The 20727-nt window shown below is 43.7% G+C and overlaps 1 protein-coding gene across 2 annotated transcripts in view; it reads right to left on the bottom strand.

The window, feature by feature from the left end:
- The window catches only part of Coro1c (coronin 1C), a 69192-nt gene that overhangs the window by 43564 nt on the left and 4901 nt on the right, over positions 1 to 20727 (bottom strand). For both annotated transcript variants that reach the window (XM_090320330.1, XM_090320331.1), the window contains exon 2: positions 81 to 280. In XM_090320330.1, coding sequence (XP_090176456.1) covers positions 81 to 275 — 195 coding nt within the window. In that variant the 5' untranslated portion in view covers positions 276 to 280. The remainder of the gene's footprint in view (positions 1 to 80; positions 281 to 20727) is intronic.

Genomic DNA, 20727 nt, shown 5'->3' with positions numbered 1-20727 from the left:
CGTCAGTCCTCAGTGTCAATCAGCATCAGTATGGACACTCCAAGAGGACGTGCAGCAGAAGGAGAGGTCAAGCCACTCACCTTATGCAAAGGGAGCACCAGAAACGCTCCTCCGCCACTGGCTTCTATGATGATGGCAACAAATCTGGGATTGACAGCACAAAAGGAGCTATCCCAGGTCACACGAGAAACTCGGATGTCGTCATAGCACTGGTCATTCTTCACGGCTTGTCCAAATACATGCCGGAACTTGCTCTGTCGTACCACTCGCCGCATGGTTTCTGTAGAAGAGTGGGAATTCTGTTAGAACTTCACATCAAACTGAAGAGGAACAGTATGGCATTTTGTCTGCTTTCCTAACAACAACCAAAAAAAGTAGCCAAATTGCAAATCCAAATTTCTACATACCCAGAGAAAACTGCAAAATATGAAAAGGAAAAAAATTACAAAGAAATTTTAAAGCAAAATTCCCAATCCAAAGTCCAGAAACAGCTTACAACTTTTAATTTCAAGAGAAAGAGTGAAGCCAAGAGTGGAAGACGATTAACCTTTTGGGAAGGGGAGGGGTGCTGGGGGAACTGGTGAGCAACTCTCTCTACCCTTCCCATTTCCGAAGAAAACTCAGAAGAAAGCCCCACACAAGTTGTGCTTCCCAGCCTGCCAAGGTAGCTTTTTCAGTTTTTAAGCATTTTCCCCAGACATCATCAGTTTGCCGTCTGAGAAACTCTGCCTGCTACCCAGAGGGTGCCCCCAGATCAGCTATAGAGAGTGGGGAATTCAAAAACATAAGCAACCACCCTTGTCTTCAATCCAAGAGCCTCCTAACCTATCTTGTAAAACAGACATGAAAATTAGAGCAACTCACTCCCAAACTGCCCAGCACCCACGTGGCACACAGTGAGAATAGATGACTAGACACAGCTGCTTTAGGTCCAGAGCCAGGTCTCGGAAAAAGTGCTTAACTGGAAAGTAGGTGGTCAAAGCCATATTTAGGATAACAGGAAGTCTAGCAGTAGCATACTGGAGGGACTAGATAGAGAATCCAAGGACAGAGAGAGGTAACAAGAGGGCCAGGTTCCTGGGTTTGCTCGTGGGCCAAGGAGACAGGTGCACTGACAGATCTGTGCTTTGGGGTCAGCAGGCTGCCCCTGGCAAAGATTTCCTAGACTGTACTGGATATAATTTTCCAATCTGCAACATTCTGTTCAATCTACAACATTCTGCTCAAACTGGTTAGAGCAGAAGAAGTCTGAATGGCACCTAAGAGGAACTGGAATACAGTCAAACTTTGACAACAGAGCTGAAAACCAAAATCACCATAAACAGAGGCGGGCTGACACCTGTCCACTTATTCCAAGTGGAACACACCATGGACTGCTGCTAATCCTCATCCTCCAATTCCCTTCCTCGTGGCCCTGGGCCCACTGCTAAATACAAAGAGAACTCACGCTTACCAGAGCCCCTTCTCGCCTTCCCAGGCACGTGCGGAAGTGGCCAATCTCCAATGCTGGGGGCATTCTGGTGTTCGACAGCACTGTGTTCCCGGCCCAGCTGTTACCATGTTACCAGATCTTTCCAGCACACTACCAGAACCATACATTTTGAGTCCTTGCTAGAAGAGATGGTGAACAATATGCTTATATTTGGCCAAGCTTCTCTACTTGTGAAACAGTATGAGTTTTTCCGAGTATACGTTAAAGACAGCTTCTGTGGGATGGTGAAAACCAGAAGGAAAGCACATCCAAACAAAAGCCAAGGTAGTGCCAGTTGGTCTCCAGATCCATCTCTCTGCATGACCAGAATTTTCCAGCAAGTATTCCAAGTTAACATTGAAGGGAAAAAAAAAAAAAAAAAAAGAACTGCAGCAGGCCAGCAAGTCAATATCCTTCATATAAAAGTTCTCAGCTGAGTGTGGTAGCTCACATCTGGAATCCTAGTTACTCTGGAGGCTGAAATGGGGAGGATTATGGTTTGAGACCAGCCCAGGCAAAACAGCTCCCAAATCCCCTTGTCAACCAATCAAGACCTGGGCATAGTAGCCCACAACTGTCATCCTAGCTGCTTAGGAGGTACAAATAGGGGGATCAGAGACTGGGTGAGCCTGTGGAAAATGCAAGACCCTATTTGAAAAACAACAAGAGCGAAAACGGCTAAGTATGGCTAACGTGGTAGAGTATGTGCCTAGCCAAGTATGAGACCCTGAGTACTCGATCCTCAGTACTGTTAGAAAAAAGGAAGTCCTTACAAATTCATACAACTAAAATCCAATAGAATTAGGCAACAAACATGAGGAATCCATACACAAAATATACATGGGATTTAGCACCATTCCTTCCTGAGATCTTTAAACAGCCCCAATAGAGGAATAAAAGTAGGGATAAGGAGCCAGGAGTTTGGCTAATGGTAGAGTGTTTGCCAAGCATGCATGAAGACCCAGTTTTATTTCTTGGTACCACATACATAGAAAAGTCCAGAAGTGACACTATGACTCAAGTGGTAGAGCTCTAGCCTTGAGAAAGCCCAAGGACAGTGCTCAGATCCTGAGTTCAAGCCCAGGACTGGGGGTGGGGGGGGGGGAGTAGGGATAAATGCCAAAGGTCAAGAAAGCAGGAAAGGAGGTGGTGCACGAGGACAAACAACATCAAAATACTTAATGCTGGGAGGTGGCATACAGGCAACTGACTGAAACTGTGTGTCATTCACTCAGCAGATTACCGAAGGAGGAGCCAAGGCTCTCTGCAAATCCCCAGAACAACAACAACAACAAAAACAAAGTGTGTGTGGCTCTAAAGAAGGGTGTGGGAGAGGAGATCTAAATGAACGCCCCAAGAGTGAGTGAGTGGCTAGACAGCCGATCCCCTCCCTCCATAGCTACTTAACTAGGAAAGTAGCTGCTCCCTTTCCAACAGAAGAAGTCAGGAGGGCCACTGAGAGCCAGTCTGTACCATCCAGTCTCTAGCAAGGGTGGGAAATATTCTGCCAGTGAACATTTGGATATGTATCACACCAGCACAGGCCACACAAAATGACCATTAGAGGCAGATGGTTCCGGGTGGCCACTGAGCAGCACCTATGGGAGGCACACCTATGTGGCCTGTCCAGTCACATGGGCTACAGGATGCTCCCCACCCCTGCCAGCACCCACAACTCCAATAGCCCCACCCACCTGGCCTTGGAGAACAGACCTCACTACACTCAAGGAGCTTCCCAGGGCCAGCATTCACACTTTTTGATGTGAAAGTACAGGAAGGCTTTTAAGTTAAAAACCAATACAACTGTGCATCTGAGCACCTAACAGTACATGGGGGATGAAAAAATAGGTAATTCTGTGTCTATTTTGAGGGATAATGCACACATTTGCTGTCTGATCTTAGTCACTTCTCCATCATACACAGTGACAACTCTCTTCACGCAATCGACATTTGGGCAGAAGGACACTGAGTAATATTAGCTGCAGAGCAGCAGGGGAAGAGGCAGTGTTTCCACAATGCTGTGCTGAGTCAGGCAGCCTAGAGAAAGGCTTGAAGGGTGCTAGGAGCCCATTCACATCCAAGGTCAAACCAGATCAGGGTTCAGCTGTGCACACGTGACTCCACTGTTTCAGCTGCGCAGTGCTATGTCTTGGGCCCTCCAGACACACAATAGAGAACGGCAATTAAGAGAGCAAGCTCCAGAAACAGACAGCTGCCCAGAGGGAAGAGCACAGCTGCGCCATTTGCTTCCTGGCCATGGTTCACTAGACAAATCACTGAATCTCCATGTCACGTTCTCTATTTAGAAGTAGACAATGCACATACAGTTGAACTCATAGTGAGGTCAGCACTTGGCGATGGGATGGTGGCAAGACATTACCATGTGTTCCCATCAAATATGGTCAGACACATAGAACTAATCATTCAACGAATATCAACTACTGTTATCCTCCGAGGACTTGATATAAGACAACCCACATCCAAATTCTGGCTCGACCACTTCTGTTAGCAATTATTTAACCTCTTGGCACATCTCATCTACTTCCTCGCCAACAAAATGAAGGGAAGGATATCTAAGAATTTAAACCAAAATTTGCCCATGTCCAAATGACTTCACCACTAATATCCATGAAAAAAAAAATGCCAATTCTTCACAAATTCTTCCAAAAACCAAAGGACCAGGACTATCTTGACACCAACTACAGAGAAATATTTCTTTAAAAAAATATGTAGGGGCCGGGAGTTTGGCCTAGTGGTTAAAGTGCTTGCCTAGCATGCATGAAGACCCGGGTTCGATTCCTCGGTACCACATACATAGAAAAAAGCCAGAAGTGGTGCTGAGGCTCAAGGGGTAGAGCTCTAGCCTTGAGAAAGTCCAAGGACAGTGCTCAGGCCCTGAGCTCAAGCCCAGGACTGGCAAAAAAAAAAAAAAAAAATATATATATATATATATATATGGATTAAAAAAAAAAAACTCCACAAAATATTAGCAAACCTCTGAACGGGACAGTATATGCCTATAACCCCAGCTACTTGAGAGAAAGAGATAGGAGGATGGTGGCTAAGGCTGCCCCAGGCAAAAGCTCCCTCTGAAATACAAACTACAGGGGGAAAAAAAAAAAGAGGGGAGAGGGGCTGGAGGCGTGTCTCAATTGGCAGAACTCAAGGCTCTAATTTGACTCATCCCAATCCCCTCACACACACACACACACACACACACACGAAATCAAATCCAACAACACATAATAGAAAGAACTATATATACAATAACCAGGTGGTAGTTTTATACCATGAATTCAAGAAAGGTTGGTTCAACACCTAAACTAATTAATGTAACTGTCACCAGAGGATGAAAAACAAAAAGTAACATGACCATCTTAGACAAAGCATTTAACAAAATCGAACATCCATTCAATGTCAGATATTTAACAAACTAAGGCTTAGAAGAGCATTTCCTCAGTCTTACAAAGGGCATCCATGGAGACACCATATCTATTACTCTACACACTGGTGAAAAAAAGGTACTTTCTCCCTAAGATGAGAAGTGAGGCAAGGACCTGTGACCTTTCTTTCAGGGCAATTAAACAAGCAGCAGCAAAAGATATTCAGATTGGAGAGGAAGAAGTAAAACTTTCTGTATCCAAATAATACCATCTTAGATTGAGAAAATCTAAAGGAATCCACTGAAAGAATTACTATAACAAATTCAGCAAGATTACAATATATAAGATGATCATATAAAATTATGTTTCTACTTTTTTTTTTTTGGTGTTGGTACTAGAGCTTGAACTCAGAGCCTGCTTGCTGCCCTTAAATTTTTTGTTCAAGACTGGCACTCTACCACATGAGCCACAGCTCAACTTCCAGCTATGGCTCATTCGGTGGTACACCAGCCTCAGCAAAACAGCCAGTGAAGCTGGAAACCAGTGGCTCACATCTGTAATCCTAGCAACTCAGGAGGCTATAATCCGAAGATGGCAGCTCAAAGCCAGCCTAGGCAGGAAAGTTCGTGAGACTCTTTTTGTTTGGTGGGTCATAGGGCTTGAACTTAGCCTGGGTACTGTCCCAGAGCTCTACAGCTCAGGGCTACTGCCCTACTCCTGGGCCTGGGCGTTGTCCCTGAGCTCTTCAGCTCAAGGCTACCGCCCTATCCTTGAGACAAGCCCCACTTCGGAGATAAAGAGTCTCAGATTCTTTTGTGCCTGGGTTAGCTTTGAACCTTGATCCTCAGATCTCAGCCCCCTGAGTAGCTAGGATTACAGGCGTGAGCCACAGGGCCTGGCAGAGACTCATCTCTAATAAACCACCAAAAGGTGGAAGTAAAAGTGACTCAAGGGCTAGAATACTAACCTTGGGTGAAAAGGCTCCAATACAGTGTCCAGGCCCTGAGTTCAAGACCCAGAAAATGGTGCATGCATGCACATAAGCCAAGCAGAGTGTGAAGCCCTGAGTTTGAGTTCCAGTAGTGGCACCAAAGGGGAGGGAGGAAGGGAAGAAATGTGACAAGTTCCTTACATAGAATCTATAGAACATACCGTCTAATAAATATTAACAATTAAGAGCACATGAATAGGTTTCCCAGCCCAAACTAAAAATTCAAATAAACTCTCTACTACTTATAGGCCCAAGAATATAATACTCATATAAGAACCAGCACTGGCTGATCAAGGATTCTTTACAAAAGTCTATGTTCTCTTATCTCAGTAATGATATTTATTTACTGCACTTTAACTTCTTTTCAAACTGAGGAAAAATTGGGAACTAATGGAAACACACACATTGACGTGTGGCTCAAGTGGTAGAGCATCTGCCTAGCAAGCACGGGGTACAAAGTTCAAACCCCAGTGTGGGGGAAGGAGGGACATCAAACCTATGAGTTCTTTTTTATTTATTTATTTATTTTTGCCAGTCCTGGGCTTGAGCTTAGGGCCTGAGCACTGTTCTCGGGCTTTTCTCAAGGTTAGCACTCTGCCACTTAAGCCTCAGCACCACTTCCAGCCTTTTTCTATGTGTGTGGTACCAAGGAATCGAACCTGGGTCTTCGTGCATGCTAGGCAGGCACTCTACCACTAGGCCAAACTCCCGGCCCCTATGAGTTCTTTTATTAAGATTTTTTTAAATCTTTTTTGTTCTGAAGAGAGGGTTTACTACTACATGGCCCAAGCTGATCTCAAAATCCTCCTGTCTCAGCCACCCAAGAACTAGGATTACCACATGTGTCACCATGCCTAGCCAACTTCTTATTAAATACCTGGTTCCAAACTGGTTAGACAAATTACAAAATTAATGTATTCTCCAAAGATAAGGTGCTTTCCCCAAACTAAGGTACTTTATAAGGTCTAGGAGTATGGCCTTGTAGTAGAGTACTTGCCTAGTATGTATGAACCCTGGGCTCGATTCCTCAGTACCACATACACAAAATAAAGTGGAAGTGGCACTGCGGCTCAAGTGGTAGAGCGCCAACTCTGAGAAACACCAAGGACAGTTCACAGGCCCCAAGTTCAAGCCCCAGGACTGGCAATAATAATAATAATAATGTACTTTATAAGTGACTCCCATTCTCAATATACCAAAAAGAATACATAAATGCAATTAGTCCAAATCCAATGATATACTAGGTACAACTTCAAATCTCTCCTTGAGAAGGTACCTACTCTTGGATCTTTCAGGTACAAATTCTCAAAGCTGTACAAAGCCTTCAATTGCAGGACTATCTCAGTAAGGAAGAAATATGGTGGATGAAAACAATGTAAAAAAGTATATACTTCAATGACATTACACAAAATGCACTTAAAACACCTGAGTAAACGTTACTATATTTTTCTCTTCCTGCTTCCATCAATCTCATTTTTTAAAAAATGACCACAGTTTGGACATTTTCCTGTTTGTTGAGAAGTTATCTGTTTAAAGATTCCAGCAGATGTATTCTGATGGCCCACATGAAAGGAAACACATCCTGCTAGGAGCACGTACAGGAAAGCCCCTGCCAGTAGCCAAATCCTGCTAGGCCTTACTGCTGAGCCACTGCTGAGCGCTGGCTTCTGTGAGGACTCGGGAGGCCTTGGAACAGCCTCTTACCCAGGAGCAACCACAGAGAGACTCTAGAGGGTCCCATCAGGGAAAGGACCTGCTCCCTTCTCAACTGCTGATTCCATGGCAGAAGAGATCAAATGTTATTTAATAGGTTTGGATAGCAAGTGAGAACACAAGTGTCCAAACTCTGATACTTAAATGCCAATGTCAATAATTTAAGGTGCTTTTCAAGCTGGGAGGCGAAGTGGCTTATATAATATTTGGGAAGTAGGGATCAGGAAGGCCACAGTTCAAGGCCAGCCCAAGCAAGATATTAGTAACTTCCCATCTTAAACAGGTTAGCTATACATTCTGCATCCTAGTTGTATAGAAGGCATAAATTTGAGGACCATGATCCAGGGCAGCCCTAACCAAAAAAAAAAGTAAGATGCTGGGGCCGGGAGGTCAGTCTAGTGGCAGAGTGCTTGCCTAGCATGCATGAAGACCCAGGTTTGATTCCTCAGTACCACATACATAGAAAAAGTAGGAAAAGTGGTGCTGTGGCTCAAGTACTAGAGCTCTAGCCTTGAGGAAAGTCCAAGGACAGTGCTCAGTCCCTGAGTTCAAGCCCCAGGACTGGCAAAAAAAAAAAAATGCTATCTGAAAAATAACTGAAAGCAAAAAAAGGGGGGCTGGCAAAGAAACAGGTAGAGCTGTGGCTTGAGTTGGCAGAGCACTAGACTTGAACAAAAAAGCTAAGGTTAACACCCAGGCCCTGAGTTCAAGCCCAGCATCAGCACCAGAAAACATACACATACACACACTCAAATTCACGCTCTATATTTGTATTAAGAGATCTTTTATGAACTGAAAGATGCCATAATGGAACCTAACTCCACTACAATCTAATAAACAGAGATGATAATACAGAAATCTTGCAATTATTAAACCATGAGATTATAAGGCCTTGAAAGACAATCCCTAGTTGCCCAACAACATCAAAAGCGAGTATTTTACTGCAGGGATAATGTGCCAGGATGACATGTTTATAACCCCTCAGAGCTCCCAGTCCTCTACTAATCACCAGTGTCTTTATAAACACAGTTACCCCATCCCTGGAGCTTTGGAGAGCACTGCTAGAGAAACCACCACCTGAACACAGTGCAGGCGTTCCCTGCTGGAGATAACAGCAGCACCATGGGCACCCCAGAAATCAATGCCAGGCTGCAGCCATGTCCCTCAAGTGGGTCCCAGAAGACTAGATGCCAAAGCTGAATTCTGCCTCTCTATGTAAAGAGATGAACGAATCGCAAAGTTCTGGAACCAACTACGCAACTTTTATAGACACAAATGACCCAATGATCTCACTTAAAATTAACATAAGTATATTTCAAAATTCTTTTACTATATCGATGACCCAGTTTTCTTATCAACAGGTTTAAAAAAAAAAAAACAAAAACACGTGCTACATATGACTGTCCAAACTTGCTAAGTCTGTTTTCCACTAGTTAGATGGAGTTTCTCTTGGAATAAAATTTTAATAATTCTTTGGCAAGCTTCTTATACCAGGAAAGGAAATTGCTGTACTCTCAGATCTTTGAAAAATAAAATAATAAAATGGCTTTCTTATGAAGAACCTCACAAAGCCAGACACAGGCAAAACGAGCAGGGTGACACCCTCCTGCAATCCCAGAACTCAGGAGGTGAAGGCAGAGGCAGGAGGACCACAGGTTTGAGGCCAGACTAGGGTGCATATTGCAACATTGATTCAAACATTAAAAAAAAAAAAATCATGTGGCCAGGTAGTGGTAGAGTGCTTGCCTAGCTCGCATGAAGACCCAGATTCAATTCCTGATACCATATACATAGAAAAAGTTGGAAGTGGTGCTGTGGCTCAAGTAATAGGGTTCTAACCTTGAGAAAGCCCAAGGACAGTGCTCAGGCCCTAAGCTTAAGCCCAGGACAGGCAATAAAGAAATCAATAAATAAAATGAAAAGCTGAATACATGATTTCTAGGGTCCTATCACAGTTGAAGCCTCCTTTTTTTGCTGGGACCAGTCCACACTCCATAAGAAAACACAACTGAACTGACTAAGAACAAGCTAATTACCGAGGTTATAATCCCCAGGGTTATACATCACACATACACTCTGATGTGAATGCTGCCTAAGTCCTTCTTGGACTCATTTATTCAACCACTATGTGTTAAGATTTGATCATGTGCTAGGCGCCATGCCAATAACTGAACAAGCTGTTCTGGCCCTGGCTCTCATGGGGCTCACAGTCTATGGGTGGAGACGCACCAAAATCAGATAGTCACACAAGCGTGACAAGCTTTGAGATAAAGATGTGCCTAAAGGAATCAGAGTCAATAATCACAGGGACAGAACCTAGAACCTATAAAGGAGCTCAGAGACGGGCAGTTAGGCTGAAAGCAAAGGAAGAGAAGCCACTGGGGAGAAGAAAATACAAGTAAACTCCAGCAAGGAGCTCTATCAAGAGCAGCTTCTAGTCAGAACCTAGACTATTAAGGAAAGCCTGGGGGAGGGGGAAATGGAACCCAGACAGCCAGGCTACAAGGCGATGGGTAGAGAGTTGGCTGAACCTGGATCACACAAGGTCTAGGCCAGGTTAAAGATTTTATCTTTCCCTGAAAATGCTTGTAAGTCACAGAAAATTGCATAAATCTGACACTATCAGATCTGCATTGAAAAAGGCTCCCTGAATGCAGCTAGAGGCTGGCTGTGTAGGAAGGTGCCTTCATGAGGATGCAGGGAAGCAATAGGGAACCCCTACTTTTAACCAGACCACAAGTGACAGCCCCAATAGAAAGACAAGGAAATGGGTGGAAGCACAAGGCTGATGGTAACTGGAGCTCAGTTTCAGATAAGGAGAACACATGGTGATGCCTAGTTTTGACTCATGCATCTAGATAGATGGTTGTCAAGGATTTCTCTGAGCTCTTTGGGACTAAAGACGACACACTACCTCGTAGCAATAGCTCTTCCCAATTCAGCTAGGGTATCTGAAAAGAGTAAGGACATAGGGGAGACATTTTTAAATCTATGTTAAAACATAATTACCTTTTCAGATTAATAATTACATTTAAAATCATAGTACAATGGATTGGAGGTACAGTTCAGTAGTAGTACATTTATTTATTTATTGCCAGTCCTGGGCTTGAGCTCAGGGCCTGAGCAGTCCTTGGACTTTCTCAAGGCTAGAGCTCTACCACTTGAGCCTCAGCACCACTACCAGCTTTTTTTTTTTCTATGTATGTGGGACTGAGGAATTGAACTTGGGTCTTCATGCATGCTAGGCAAGCACTCTACCACTAGGCCAAACTCCCAGCCATCCTAGTAGTACATTTATATGACCGAACATGTGCCCAGCATGCAGGAAACCCAAGGCTCAATCTTCAACAATAACAATAACTACACACACAGAGGAGAGAGTTAGGGAAGGGAAAGGAAGAGAAAGAAAAAAAAATTACAGTAGTTTGCCTAAAAAGATATGTGAAACTTGAATAAAAACACAGAGCATGCTATTTGAAAATAAAAATAACATGATTCAGAATAAAAACCTCCCTATATTTCTGGAGTTTTCAGCGTTCTATACAACAGGAAAATATACCTCTGACAATGTTACACCTGCATCTTAAGAAAAAAAAAAACATTTTGTCTACCTAACCCTTTTTAGTAAAACTGTAAACTACTTCCTTAGCACAGTAGTGTTCTAAAAAGGAGTTAGAACAGTAGCATTGCTAAAAAGCTGCAAGGATGTAACTCACTGAGGAAAATGGAATTACATCAACCAGATACTTCAACACTATTCCAATGCCTTTACAAATCTCAGCTCTTTGGGACATTGTACATGCAAGTTCATCAATACATCAAAAATCCTCCCCAGGAAAGTAGAGACTGATACACTAGGCCCACTTTCAGAAGGAAACATTTGGGCTGTCAGGAGAGTGACTACTGTATTAGCAGCATTAGTAGGTAAAACTCTAACTCAAAAGAAAAAAAAAAATCTCCCAATCCTTTCAAGACTTCACTATAGCCCTTACTCAGGTCTGTTAAGTTACTGAAACTCTCTGAAGCAACATTTATGGTTTGTAGTAGTCTCCAAAAATAACACACATATAGACAAGTGCAATTACAAGTCACAACTTGCTACCATTTATACTATTACTGATAAAATATAAACGTAAGCCTAGAATTTTCACATTGTGTTAAGTACTTATGAACTCGTAAATGATGCACTGCTGGAAGAGATAAAATGAAGCACAATTCCTCCTAAATTATTTAGTCAGCTCTTGTTAATTTCCCATTCAATTTCAAACACATGCCACATGCCTGTGGCTCATGCCTGTAATCCTACCTACTCAGGAGGCTGAGATCTGAGGATAATGGTTTGATGCCAGCCCAGACAGGAAATTCCAAGAGACTTTTATCTATAACTAACCACCAAAATGCTATGGAGCTATAGCTCAATTGGCATAAGTGACAGAGTAGTAGCCTTGAGCAAAAAAGCTCAGGGACAATACAGTGGCCTCGAGTTCAAGCCCAGTAACTGACCTGCACACACACAAAATCAGTTTCAAACACATGAAACAAATCAAATGCCCCAGGCCCTGACCTCTGATTCCTCTGGGGCTGGCCCACATTCTCACTCAGCCACTGTGGATAAATGCCACTTCCTTCTCCAGGGAGAATGTGAAACATGATGCCTGCTGGGCTGGGCCATCTGTGCCATTAAGAAGCTCTACTGTCTACAGACATAGAGAAACCAGACATTCAATGGCTACCGTAACATGAAATTCTCATCTTGAAAAGAACTAAGATTATTCCCCTATCTCCAAGACTTTCAGAGAAAAGTGAGCTTTCACTTGGTCCTCATATAATTGGTTTTCAAAAGTCAAACTTAATAGCCAGAGCAAGAAATCAACGCCACAGGAGCCCCAGGTCTCCAATATTTCCCAATATTTACTCACAAGGTCAGCTAAGTAAACTTTCAATAAATACCACAATAGGACCTCATTCTCAAATCTATGCTTTAAAACTCCAAAATTGACGTTTACAAATAAAACATGTTTCAATAAACAAACGTACAATCCCCAATATGGTGATAAATGGATAAATACACACATATGCACATACATCGCGCGGGGCCAGGAGTTTGGCCTAGTGGCAGAGTGCTTGACTAGCATGCACGAAGCCCTGGGTTCAATTCTTCAGTATCACATACATAGAAAAAAGTAGAAATGATGCTGTGGCTCAAGTGGCAGAGCTCTAGCCTTGAGAAATCCCAAGGAGAGTGCACAGGCCCTGAGTTCAAGCCCCAGGACTGTCCAAAAAAAAAAATTATTAATGTTAGGCAGAGCCCCCAAAGCTCATATGTGGAAACCTAGCTACTTAGGAGACTGAGATCTGAAGACTGAGCTTTAAAGTTAGCCCTGAGTCTCATATCCAAGTAACCACTAAAAAGCTGAAAGTGGACCTATGGGTCAAGGTGACTGCTAGCTTCAAGCAAAAAAGCTCAGGGACAACACCAACACCCTGAGTTCAAGCCCCAGGGAGACACAAATATTATCTATATCTATACACATATACATATATATACACACATATATATATACACACATACATATATACACATATATACACATATATATGATGTGGCTCTAAGAGAGGTGTGAGTAAAGCAACACATTGTCCTAACAACTATAGTCATCTATAAATAATTAGTGGCGTTAATTTGAGCCATTTGCTTGTCTCCCACTATTTAATCAGCCCCAAAGTAGGAAAGCCTGAAGGAAGAGGAAGCTCTTGGAGGGCCGCTTTGATGTGGCATGCCACCTCTGGGTGCAACATGGCCTGTAGGAAGAACCGGGCGGGCGGGGGGTGGGGGGGAGGTGTCAGTAGAGCATGCTTCCTTCTCTTTCCCCACATGACTGCTCGGAAGATCCAGACTCCCACTATCCCCACTAACAACTTATTAAAATAAAAAAAAAAGTGAATTCATTTTTCCATCTAAGCTGGGAATGTAGCCACCACTTCTAATGCTGAATCCCTAGCAAAAATGCCATCTGAGTTCCAAGGAAGTGAGTTTATAGGCTCTGGGGACCCAAAGGTACACGCTGTCTGAGAAACAGAAACTACACCAGGGCTCTCAATAGTTCACTTTTTACAAAACAGCAGCACAGGTCACAACTACTCTCTGCAGGTGTGCTACACGGTTCCACCTGACAGGGCAGCACAGCCCGCTGCACTGGAGACATCACCGGATCACACTGGAAGCCTTCAGCAGAAGAAAACCAAGACTTCCAATTCAACTTTTCCTGCAGCAGCTACAAAACAGCACCAAATGGCCCACATAAGAACCTTAAGGACAGCTACTCTATTTCTAAAACCGACAACACGTGCTTATTAAGTGTCACCCCAAAGAGCAGTAGCCAGCCCTGGTTGGCTGCAGTCTCTCTCTTGCTTGCCAAGAAAAACTCAGATGACAATGTTAAGCTAAAGATGCCACTAACCACAAACTTAGCTCACCACCATAGAGCTTATAAAGTCTCCTCATAAATCCCTCTCCTAACGGATGGGCTAGCTCAAGTTCATGTGTGTTCCTCAGTCGCCGCTCAGGAGGCATGTGAACTTTCATATTAGTAAGTCAGTCTCGATTCTTTAAGTTCCTAAGAATGAAAGGAATTACAATCTTTAACTAGAAAAGAATGCTTGACCACTATGAAAAGGAATTTAAGTATCTTTCATATGAAGTAAGCAAATAACAGTGATTAAACATTTGTCATAAAGAAGGGGTGCTTAAGAATTTTGTCAAGCATCTCACAATGTCAAGAGTGGAAAACACACCCCCAGGGCTTCACTCTCCCAGCTTCCTTTCCCATGTATCTACTCTGGACACTCATGAAATAAGTACAGCATTGTTCACCCAGGATGGAACTGCCCAGCGGTCAGCCCCTGGGGACCCCCACTGGATTCTACAACAGGATAAGCAAAGAACTTACTCCCCAGACCACAGGAGCAGACTTGCTGACTGGCTTGCCTCCCCAAAGATAGAGTGACCACACTGAGAAGCAATGACCCACTTTTGCTAATCCCAAACGCTCTTCTATATCCTCTGCAATCTGTGAAGTTTCAGAACTACACTTGTGTTTTTCCTGTCCAGACTTAATGTTTCCACATACAGATGATGTGCTAGTACCAATTCTTCAGGCAAGGTATAATACAAAGACACTCTGGTAACATTAACTAGTCTTGAAAACAAAGACAAATCCTTCTAAAACCACTGCGGATTAATGCTCAGATTGTAAAACTGAGAAAATTGAAAATTAATGAGACGCTGATAAAGAATTTCACATTAAAACTAGGAAATCAGCTAGATGTGGCCATCCACACCTGTAATTCCAGAATCCTTGAGGCTGAAGCAGGAGGATCCTAAATTGAAGGCCACCCCGGGCTGCCTAGTAAGACTCCCCACATTGAGCCCCCAAGAAAAAAATCTCGGAAACTAAAGGTTTATCAAGGCCCACCCAAGAGTTTCTAAAAAATACACATACAAGTCTTCTGACAACACAGACCAACCAGCCCCATACTTCAGTACAGGCACTCCCTGATGATGTAGGAAAACAACCATGTAACAAACTGAGGAGATAAAACCTGGACACAGTCTCAGCACAAGATGATGGCACAAGAAAGCTGAACTGAAGCCCGACAGCAGTAGTTCACGACTGTAATCCTAGTTACTTAAGAGGCTGAGATCTGAGGACTGTGGTTGAGAGCCTGAGTCCCTGAGACTCTAATTAACCAACAAAAAGCTGGATGGAGAGGTATGGCTCAAGGGGCAGAGTACTACCTAGAGTGAAAAGGCTAAGCGATAGCACCTGGACCCTTAGTTCAAGCCTGAACTGTTGCACTGGGTCAGAAACTTAAAAATGGAAAGACCAGATCACAGTATAAAAAAGAAGAAATCCTAAAAATAAGAAAAGCAATTCAAATGCCACATGGGTGTGGACAGTGAGGCTCCCGGTTGAGCAGGTCTCTTCTGCCCTGTGAGCTCAGAGCAGGCATGGATTAGCTCAGGTGTCGGGCTCTGGCCAGGAGTGCGTGTCTGAAAGGAGCTCCTCCCCAGGCACTGTGCTCACAGAGACTCCACACCCCTCTGCAGCTGACAATAATCTCCCACATGTTGCTCAAAGGACACAATCTTTAAAAGGTAGTAAGAAGCTGGGCATGGTGGCTCATGCCTGTAATCCTGGCTACTCAGGAGGCTAAGATATGAGGATCGAGGTTCAGAGACACTAGAAAACGAGAAATGGTGCTGTGGCTCTAGGGGTAGGGCAGTAGCCTTGAGTTAAAGAGCTCAGGGACAGTGCCGAGGTCCAGAGTTCAAGCCCCAGGACCAAAAAAAAAAAAAAGTCATAAGATATGGCATAAAGCCAGGCACCAGTGGATCACACCAGTGGCTAGAATCCTGTAATTCTAGTTATCAGGAGACTGAGATCTGATTATTTGGTTTGAATCCAGCCCAGGCAGGGAAGTCTATAAGACTCTTATTTCCACTAATCTACAAAAGAAAGAGAAAGAGGGAGAGAGAGGGAGAGAGAGAGAGAGAGAGAGAGAGAGAGAGAGAGAGAGAGAGAGAGAGAGAGAGAGAGAGAGAGAGAGAGAGAGAGGAGGGGGAGGGGAGGAGAGGAGGAAGGGAGGGAAGGGGGGAGGAGGGGAGAGGGAGGGAGAGGAAAAAGATAGTGCCATTAGATATGATCTACTACTCGGGATTTTAATGTAGATAATTATCTGACCTAAGGGGAAAAAATAATTTATGCAAGGACCACCTCTAGTCCTGCAGTCCACAGTCCTGACTACTCCAATATGTGCCAGTCTCTCTCCCACAAACTTCAGCATCACTCATTTCTTAGTTCTGCATAACACAGAACAAACTGGTTTTGCCATTCATGTTTTATTTTGTTTGGGGGGGGTTGGCTGTTGTCTTTTTTTTTTTTCCAGTCCTGGGCTTGAGCTCAGGGCCTGAGCACTGTCCTTGGACTTTCTCAAGGCTAGAGCTCTACCATTTGAGCCTCAGCACCACTTCTGGCTTTTTTCTTTGTACGTGGTACCAAGGAATCGAACTTGGGTCTTTGTGCATGCTAGGCAAGCACTCTACAACTAGGCCAAACTCCCAACTCTTGCCATTGATCTCTTAAGACACAAATGACAGGCCTAAATTTAACATCCCATGAAACTAGGAAAGCTCTTTTCCCACACACAGATTTACACTTAATATCACACTGCTGCCAGTCACATTATAATCAGATGAGTATCTTAGGACTGTGGTACAATCTCCGTCTAAACACCAAACCCCTTTCCTTAAAGTACACACTGACAGAATGAAAACAAGCTGAAGACCTGAATAAGGAAAACTTGTCTGAATGAGCATTTCCAACTCAGGCAGATGTAAATACACTGTTTGTTGTCACCTTCACCTCTCCAAATAAGACACTGCCCCCATCAGTGGTGGCAATGAGCAGCCTAACATCAGAAGTACAATGTATCAGACTTGCTCCATTTCCTTCTCCAGAGTTGTTCACTAACATCTGGAGTCTACTCTGTATCACACCCTTCTCATCTCTTCCTCCACTCAATGTTAGCAAGAACCCTGAGGGGTAGTCAACAGGCATCTCTCTACTATACAGGGAAACAGGCTCTGGCACAGCCAAGAGTGAAACCTAGATCAGCCTGGCTTTCAAGGCCTAGAGATAGCGCTGTGTGTGTGATACTGTTTTTTTTTTTTATTGCCAGTCCCAGGGCTTGAACTCAGCACTGTCCTTGGGCATCCTCAAGGCTAACGCTCTACCACTAGAGCCACAGCACTACTTCTGGCTTTTTCTGTGTATGTGGTACTGAGGAATCGAACCCAGGTCATTAGGCCACACTCTCAGCCCTATACTAGAATTTTTAAATTCAGATACATGAAAAAAAAAAAAAAAACCAACTTTCTTTATGATCCTGGGGTTTTAACTCAAGGCCTGGTCTCTGTCTCTGATCTTTTTAAAGGTTAATGCTCTACTTGAGCACACAGCTCTACTTTCAGCGTTAAGTGTCTCATAAACTTTCTGCCCAGGCTGTCTTGAATCATGATCTTCAGTTCTCAGCTTGTGAGTAAGTAGTAAGTTTACAGGTATGAGCCACTGGCACCTAGCATGAAATATATTTAATACATTTATAAAAAATAGAAGACATGTGGAGCTGTGGCTTAAGTGGTAGAGCACTAGCTCTAAGCTGAAGCATTCAGAGACAGTGCCCAGGTCCTTAGTTCAAGCCCCATGACCAAAAAAGAAGAGGAGGAGGAAGAGGAAGACGATGATGACGACGACAACGACAACTAGGACTGGGCAAAGTTCATGCCTATCAAATGCAATGTCCTGGGTTTGATTCCCAGTACCAAAAAAGAAAAGACAAAAAAAAAGGCCAGGCATGGTGGCTCATGCCTGAAATCCTAGCTACTCAGGAGGCTGAGATCTAAGTATCATGGTTCAAAACCAGCCCGGGCACTAAAAAGTCCATGAGTCTCTTATCTCCACTTAACTACCAGAAAACCTAAACTGGTGCTGTGGCTCAAGAGGTAGGGCAGTAGTAGCCTTGAGCTGAAGAGCTCAGGGACAGCGTCCAGGCCCAGAGTTCAAGACCCATAACTGACAAAAAAAAAATTTAAATTAATTAATTAAATATATATATATATATGACTAATTACAGCTAAAGACTACTGATTCAAGTTAACTTATTTTAACCTGAATATAAGGAAGCTAATATACTCAGAGAAACTCTCTGATCTCACTTAAGCTCAATAATGCATGCTTCACCCAGCAAATACCAGTAGGCAGTGGTGGCCAAGTGGGGAGCGGCGATGGCAGTGTGCCTTCCCTCTGTAGCAATCTCTTGCCTGCACTGATCTCTGGGAAGAGCCACCACACTGCAAGCTCAAATCAGGTGGGGTTCCTCAGCACAGAGGAGTGGTGGCTGTGAGGTATACCAGAGAGGGCAGAGGCTCTGCCTGCCTATGCCTGCCTGCACCTGCCTGCATGGAAGAAGCAGTATGCAGGGAAGAAACATCACACCCTCCAGCCCACGGGTCCCATGGGATTTGGAAAGTGAAAGAGGGCAGGTGAGTAATGAGTGCATCACAAGACTATAGACAAGATGGTTCAAGGAGTGGCACTGGGAAGACAGAAAGGAAGGGAGGAAGGGAAGAAGGGAAGGAGGGAGGGAGGGAGATAAGCAGGCCTAGCATGCACGAAGCCCTAGGTTCCATTCCTCAGTACCATATAAACAGGAAAAGCCGAAAGTGGTACTGTGACTCAAATAGTAGAGCTGTAGCCTTAAGTTAAAGAAGCGACAAGACAGTGCCCAAGTCCTGAGTTCAAGCCCCAGGACTGGCAAAAAATAAAAAATAAAAGAAACTTGCCAGCAGCTGAAGAATAGGAACAGATAAAGGACATAGTTCCTGAGGAACCCAAGCACCAAAGCACACCTGAAAATGAACTAGTTCAAATCTTTCCCTAGTCCTTTCACCCTGGGCTTCTAATTTATAGAACATCAATGACAGATGATGGTGTCATGTCAAGACTAAGTTATTCCTAACATGTAAGTCTATTATTTATAAATTGGGTATTATCCAAATTTAAACTATTACAAGGCACCAGTGGCTCACAGCTATAGTTCTAGCTTACACAGGAAGCTGAGATCTGAAGCTCACAGTTCAAAGCCTGCCCAAGCAGGGGATCAAGAAAGTCAAAAGACAACTCAAGGCTGAGGTTGGTGGCTCACACCTGTAATCCTAGCTCCTCAAGAGGCTGAGATCTGAGGATCAAGGTTCAAAGCCAGCCTGGGCACTAAAGAACATGAGACTCTTCAATTACCCACTAGAAAACAGGAAGTGGGGCTGTTGCTCCAGGGATAGGGTGGTAGCCTTGAGCTGAAGAGCTCAGGGACAGCACCCAGGCCCCAGAGTTCAAGCCCCACAACCGACCAAAAAAAAAGGAAACTCAAAAATGGGAGAAAATTCTTGCAAATCACTTATCTGAAAAAAGTATTTGTATCTAAAACACATAAATAACACATTTAAGACATAACCATGGACTGGAATTGTGGCTCAAGTGGCAGCATGCTTATTTAACTGCCTAGCAAGCAGGAGGCCCTGAGTGCAAACCTCAGTATCACAAAAAGAAACAAAAAAAGTTGAGGCCTGGCTATGAGTTTGGACTACTGGTAGAGTGCTTGCCCAGCATGCACAATGACCTGGGTTCAATTCCTCATAAGTAGTAAACGCCAGAAGTGGTGCTGTGGCTCAAGGGGTAGAGCTCTAGCCTTGAGGAAAGCCAAGCCCTGAGCTCAAGCCTGGGACTAGCAAAAAAAAAAAAAAGTTGAGGCCTAAGCTGGGGAAGCAGACACAAGGATTTTGTTTGAAGGCCAGCCTGGGGAGAGTTAGAAACACTGCACCACAACAAACAAGTCAGATGCAGTTATGCTTCTCCGTCAGCTCAGCTACTCAAGAGGCAGAGGTAGGAGGAACATGAACACAAAGCTAGAGCAAAAGGGCTGGGTGCATGGCTAAAGTAATACAGCACCTGTCTAGCAAGGTACAAGACCCTGAATTCACACTTTATTCTCACTGAAAACAAAGGAGAGAGAGAGAGAATACAAATCTTAAAAAAGAAAAACCATACTAACTAAAAGACCACATATTGAATGACTCTATGTGACATATGTGATACAGGCAAGCCACAGAGAAGGTACATATGGGGTTGGTTACTAGGACTGGGGAAGTAGAAGAATAGAGAAGGGAAATTGGCTGCTAATGGATAGTGGGGTGATGAAAATGTTGTAAATGTTAATGCACTTATAAATAAGTGAACTGTAGCCAGGTATAGTGGCTTATCCCTATAATCCTAGCTACTCAGAGATCAAAGGATCAGAGTTTGAGACCATTCCAGGCAAAAAGTTTACAAGAACTTCATCTCAACCAATAAAAAACAAGGCTTAATGGTGTACAACTGTCATCCCAGCTACAGAGGCAACACAACAGGAGTATGGTCCAGGCCAACCCAGGCAGAACAACCAATCTGAAAAACAACTATAAAGTAAAAATGATTTGGGCAGGGGGCAGGGCAAAGTATGGATCAAATAATAGAGTGCCTTCCTAGCAAGCAAAATACTCCTAAGTTCAAACC

The sequence above is a fragment of the Megascapheus bottae genome, chromosome 28, assembly GCF_031878675.1.
Source record: "Megascapheus bottae isolate mThoBot1 chromosome 28, mThoBot2.hap1, whole genome shotgun sequence".
Classification (NCBI taxonomy): domain Eukaryota; kingdom Metazoa; phylum Chordata; class Mammalia; order Rodentia; family Geomyidae; genus Megascapheus; species Megascapheus bottae.
Note: the sequence above shows the minus strand (reverse complement) of the source record. Positions and strands in the feature narration are given on the sequence as shown.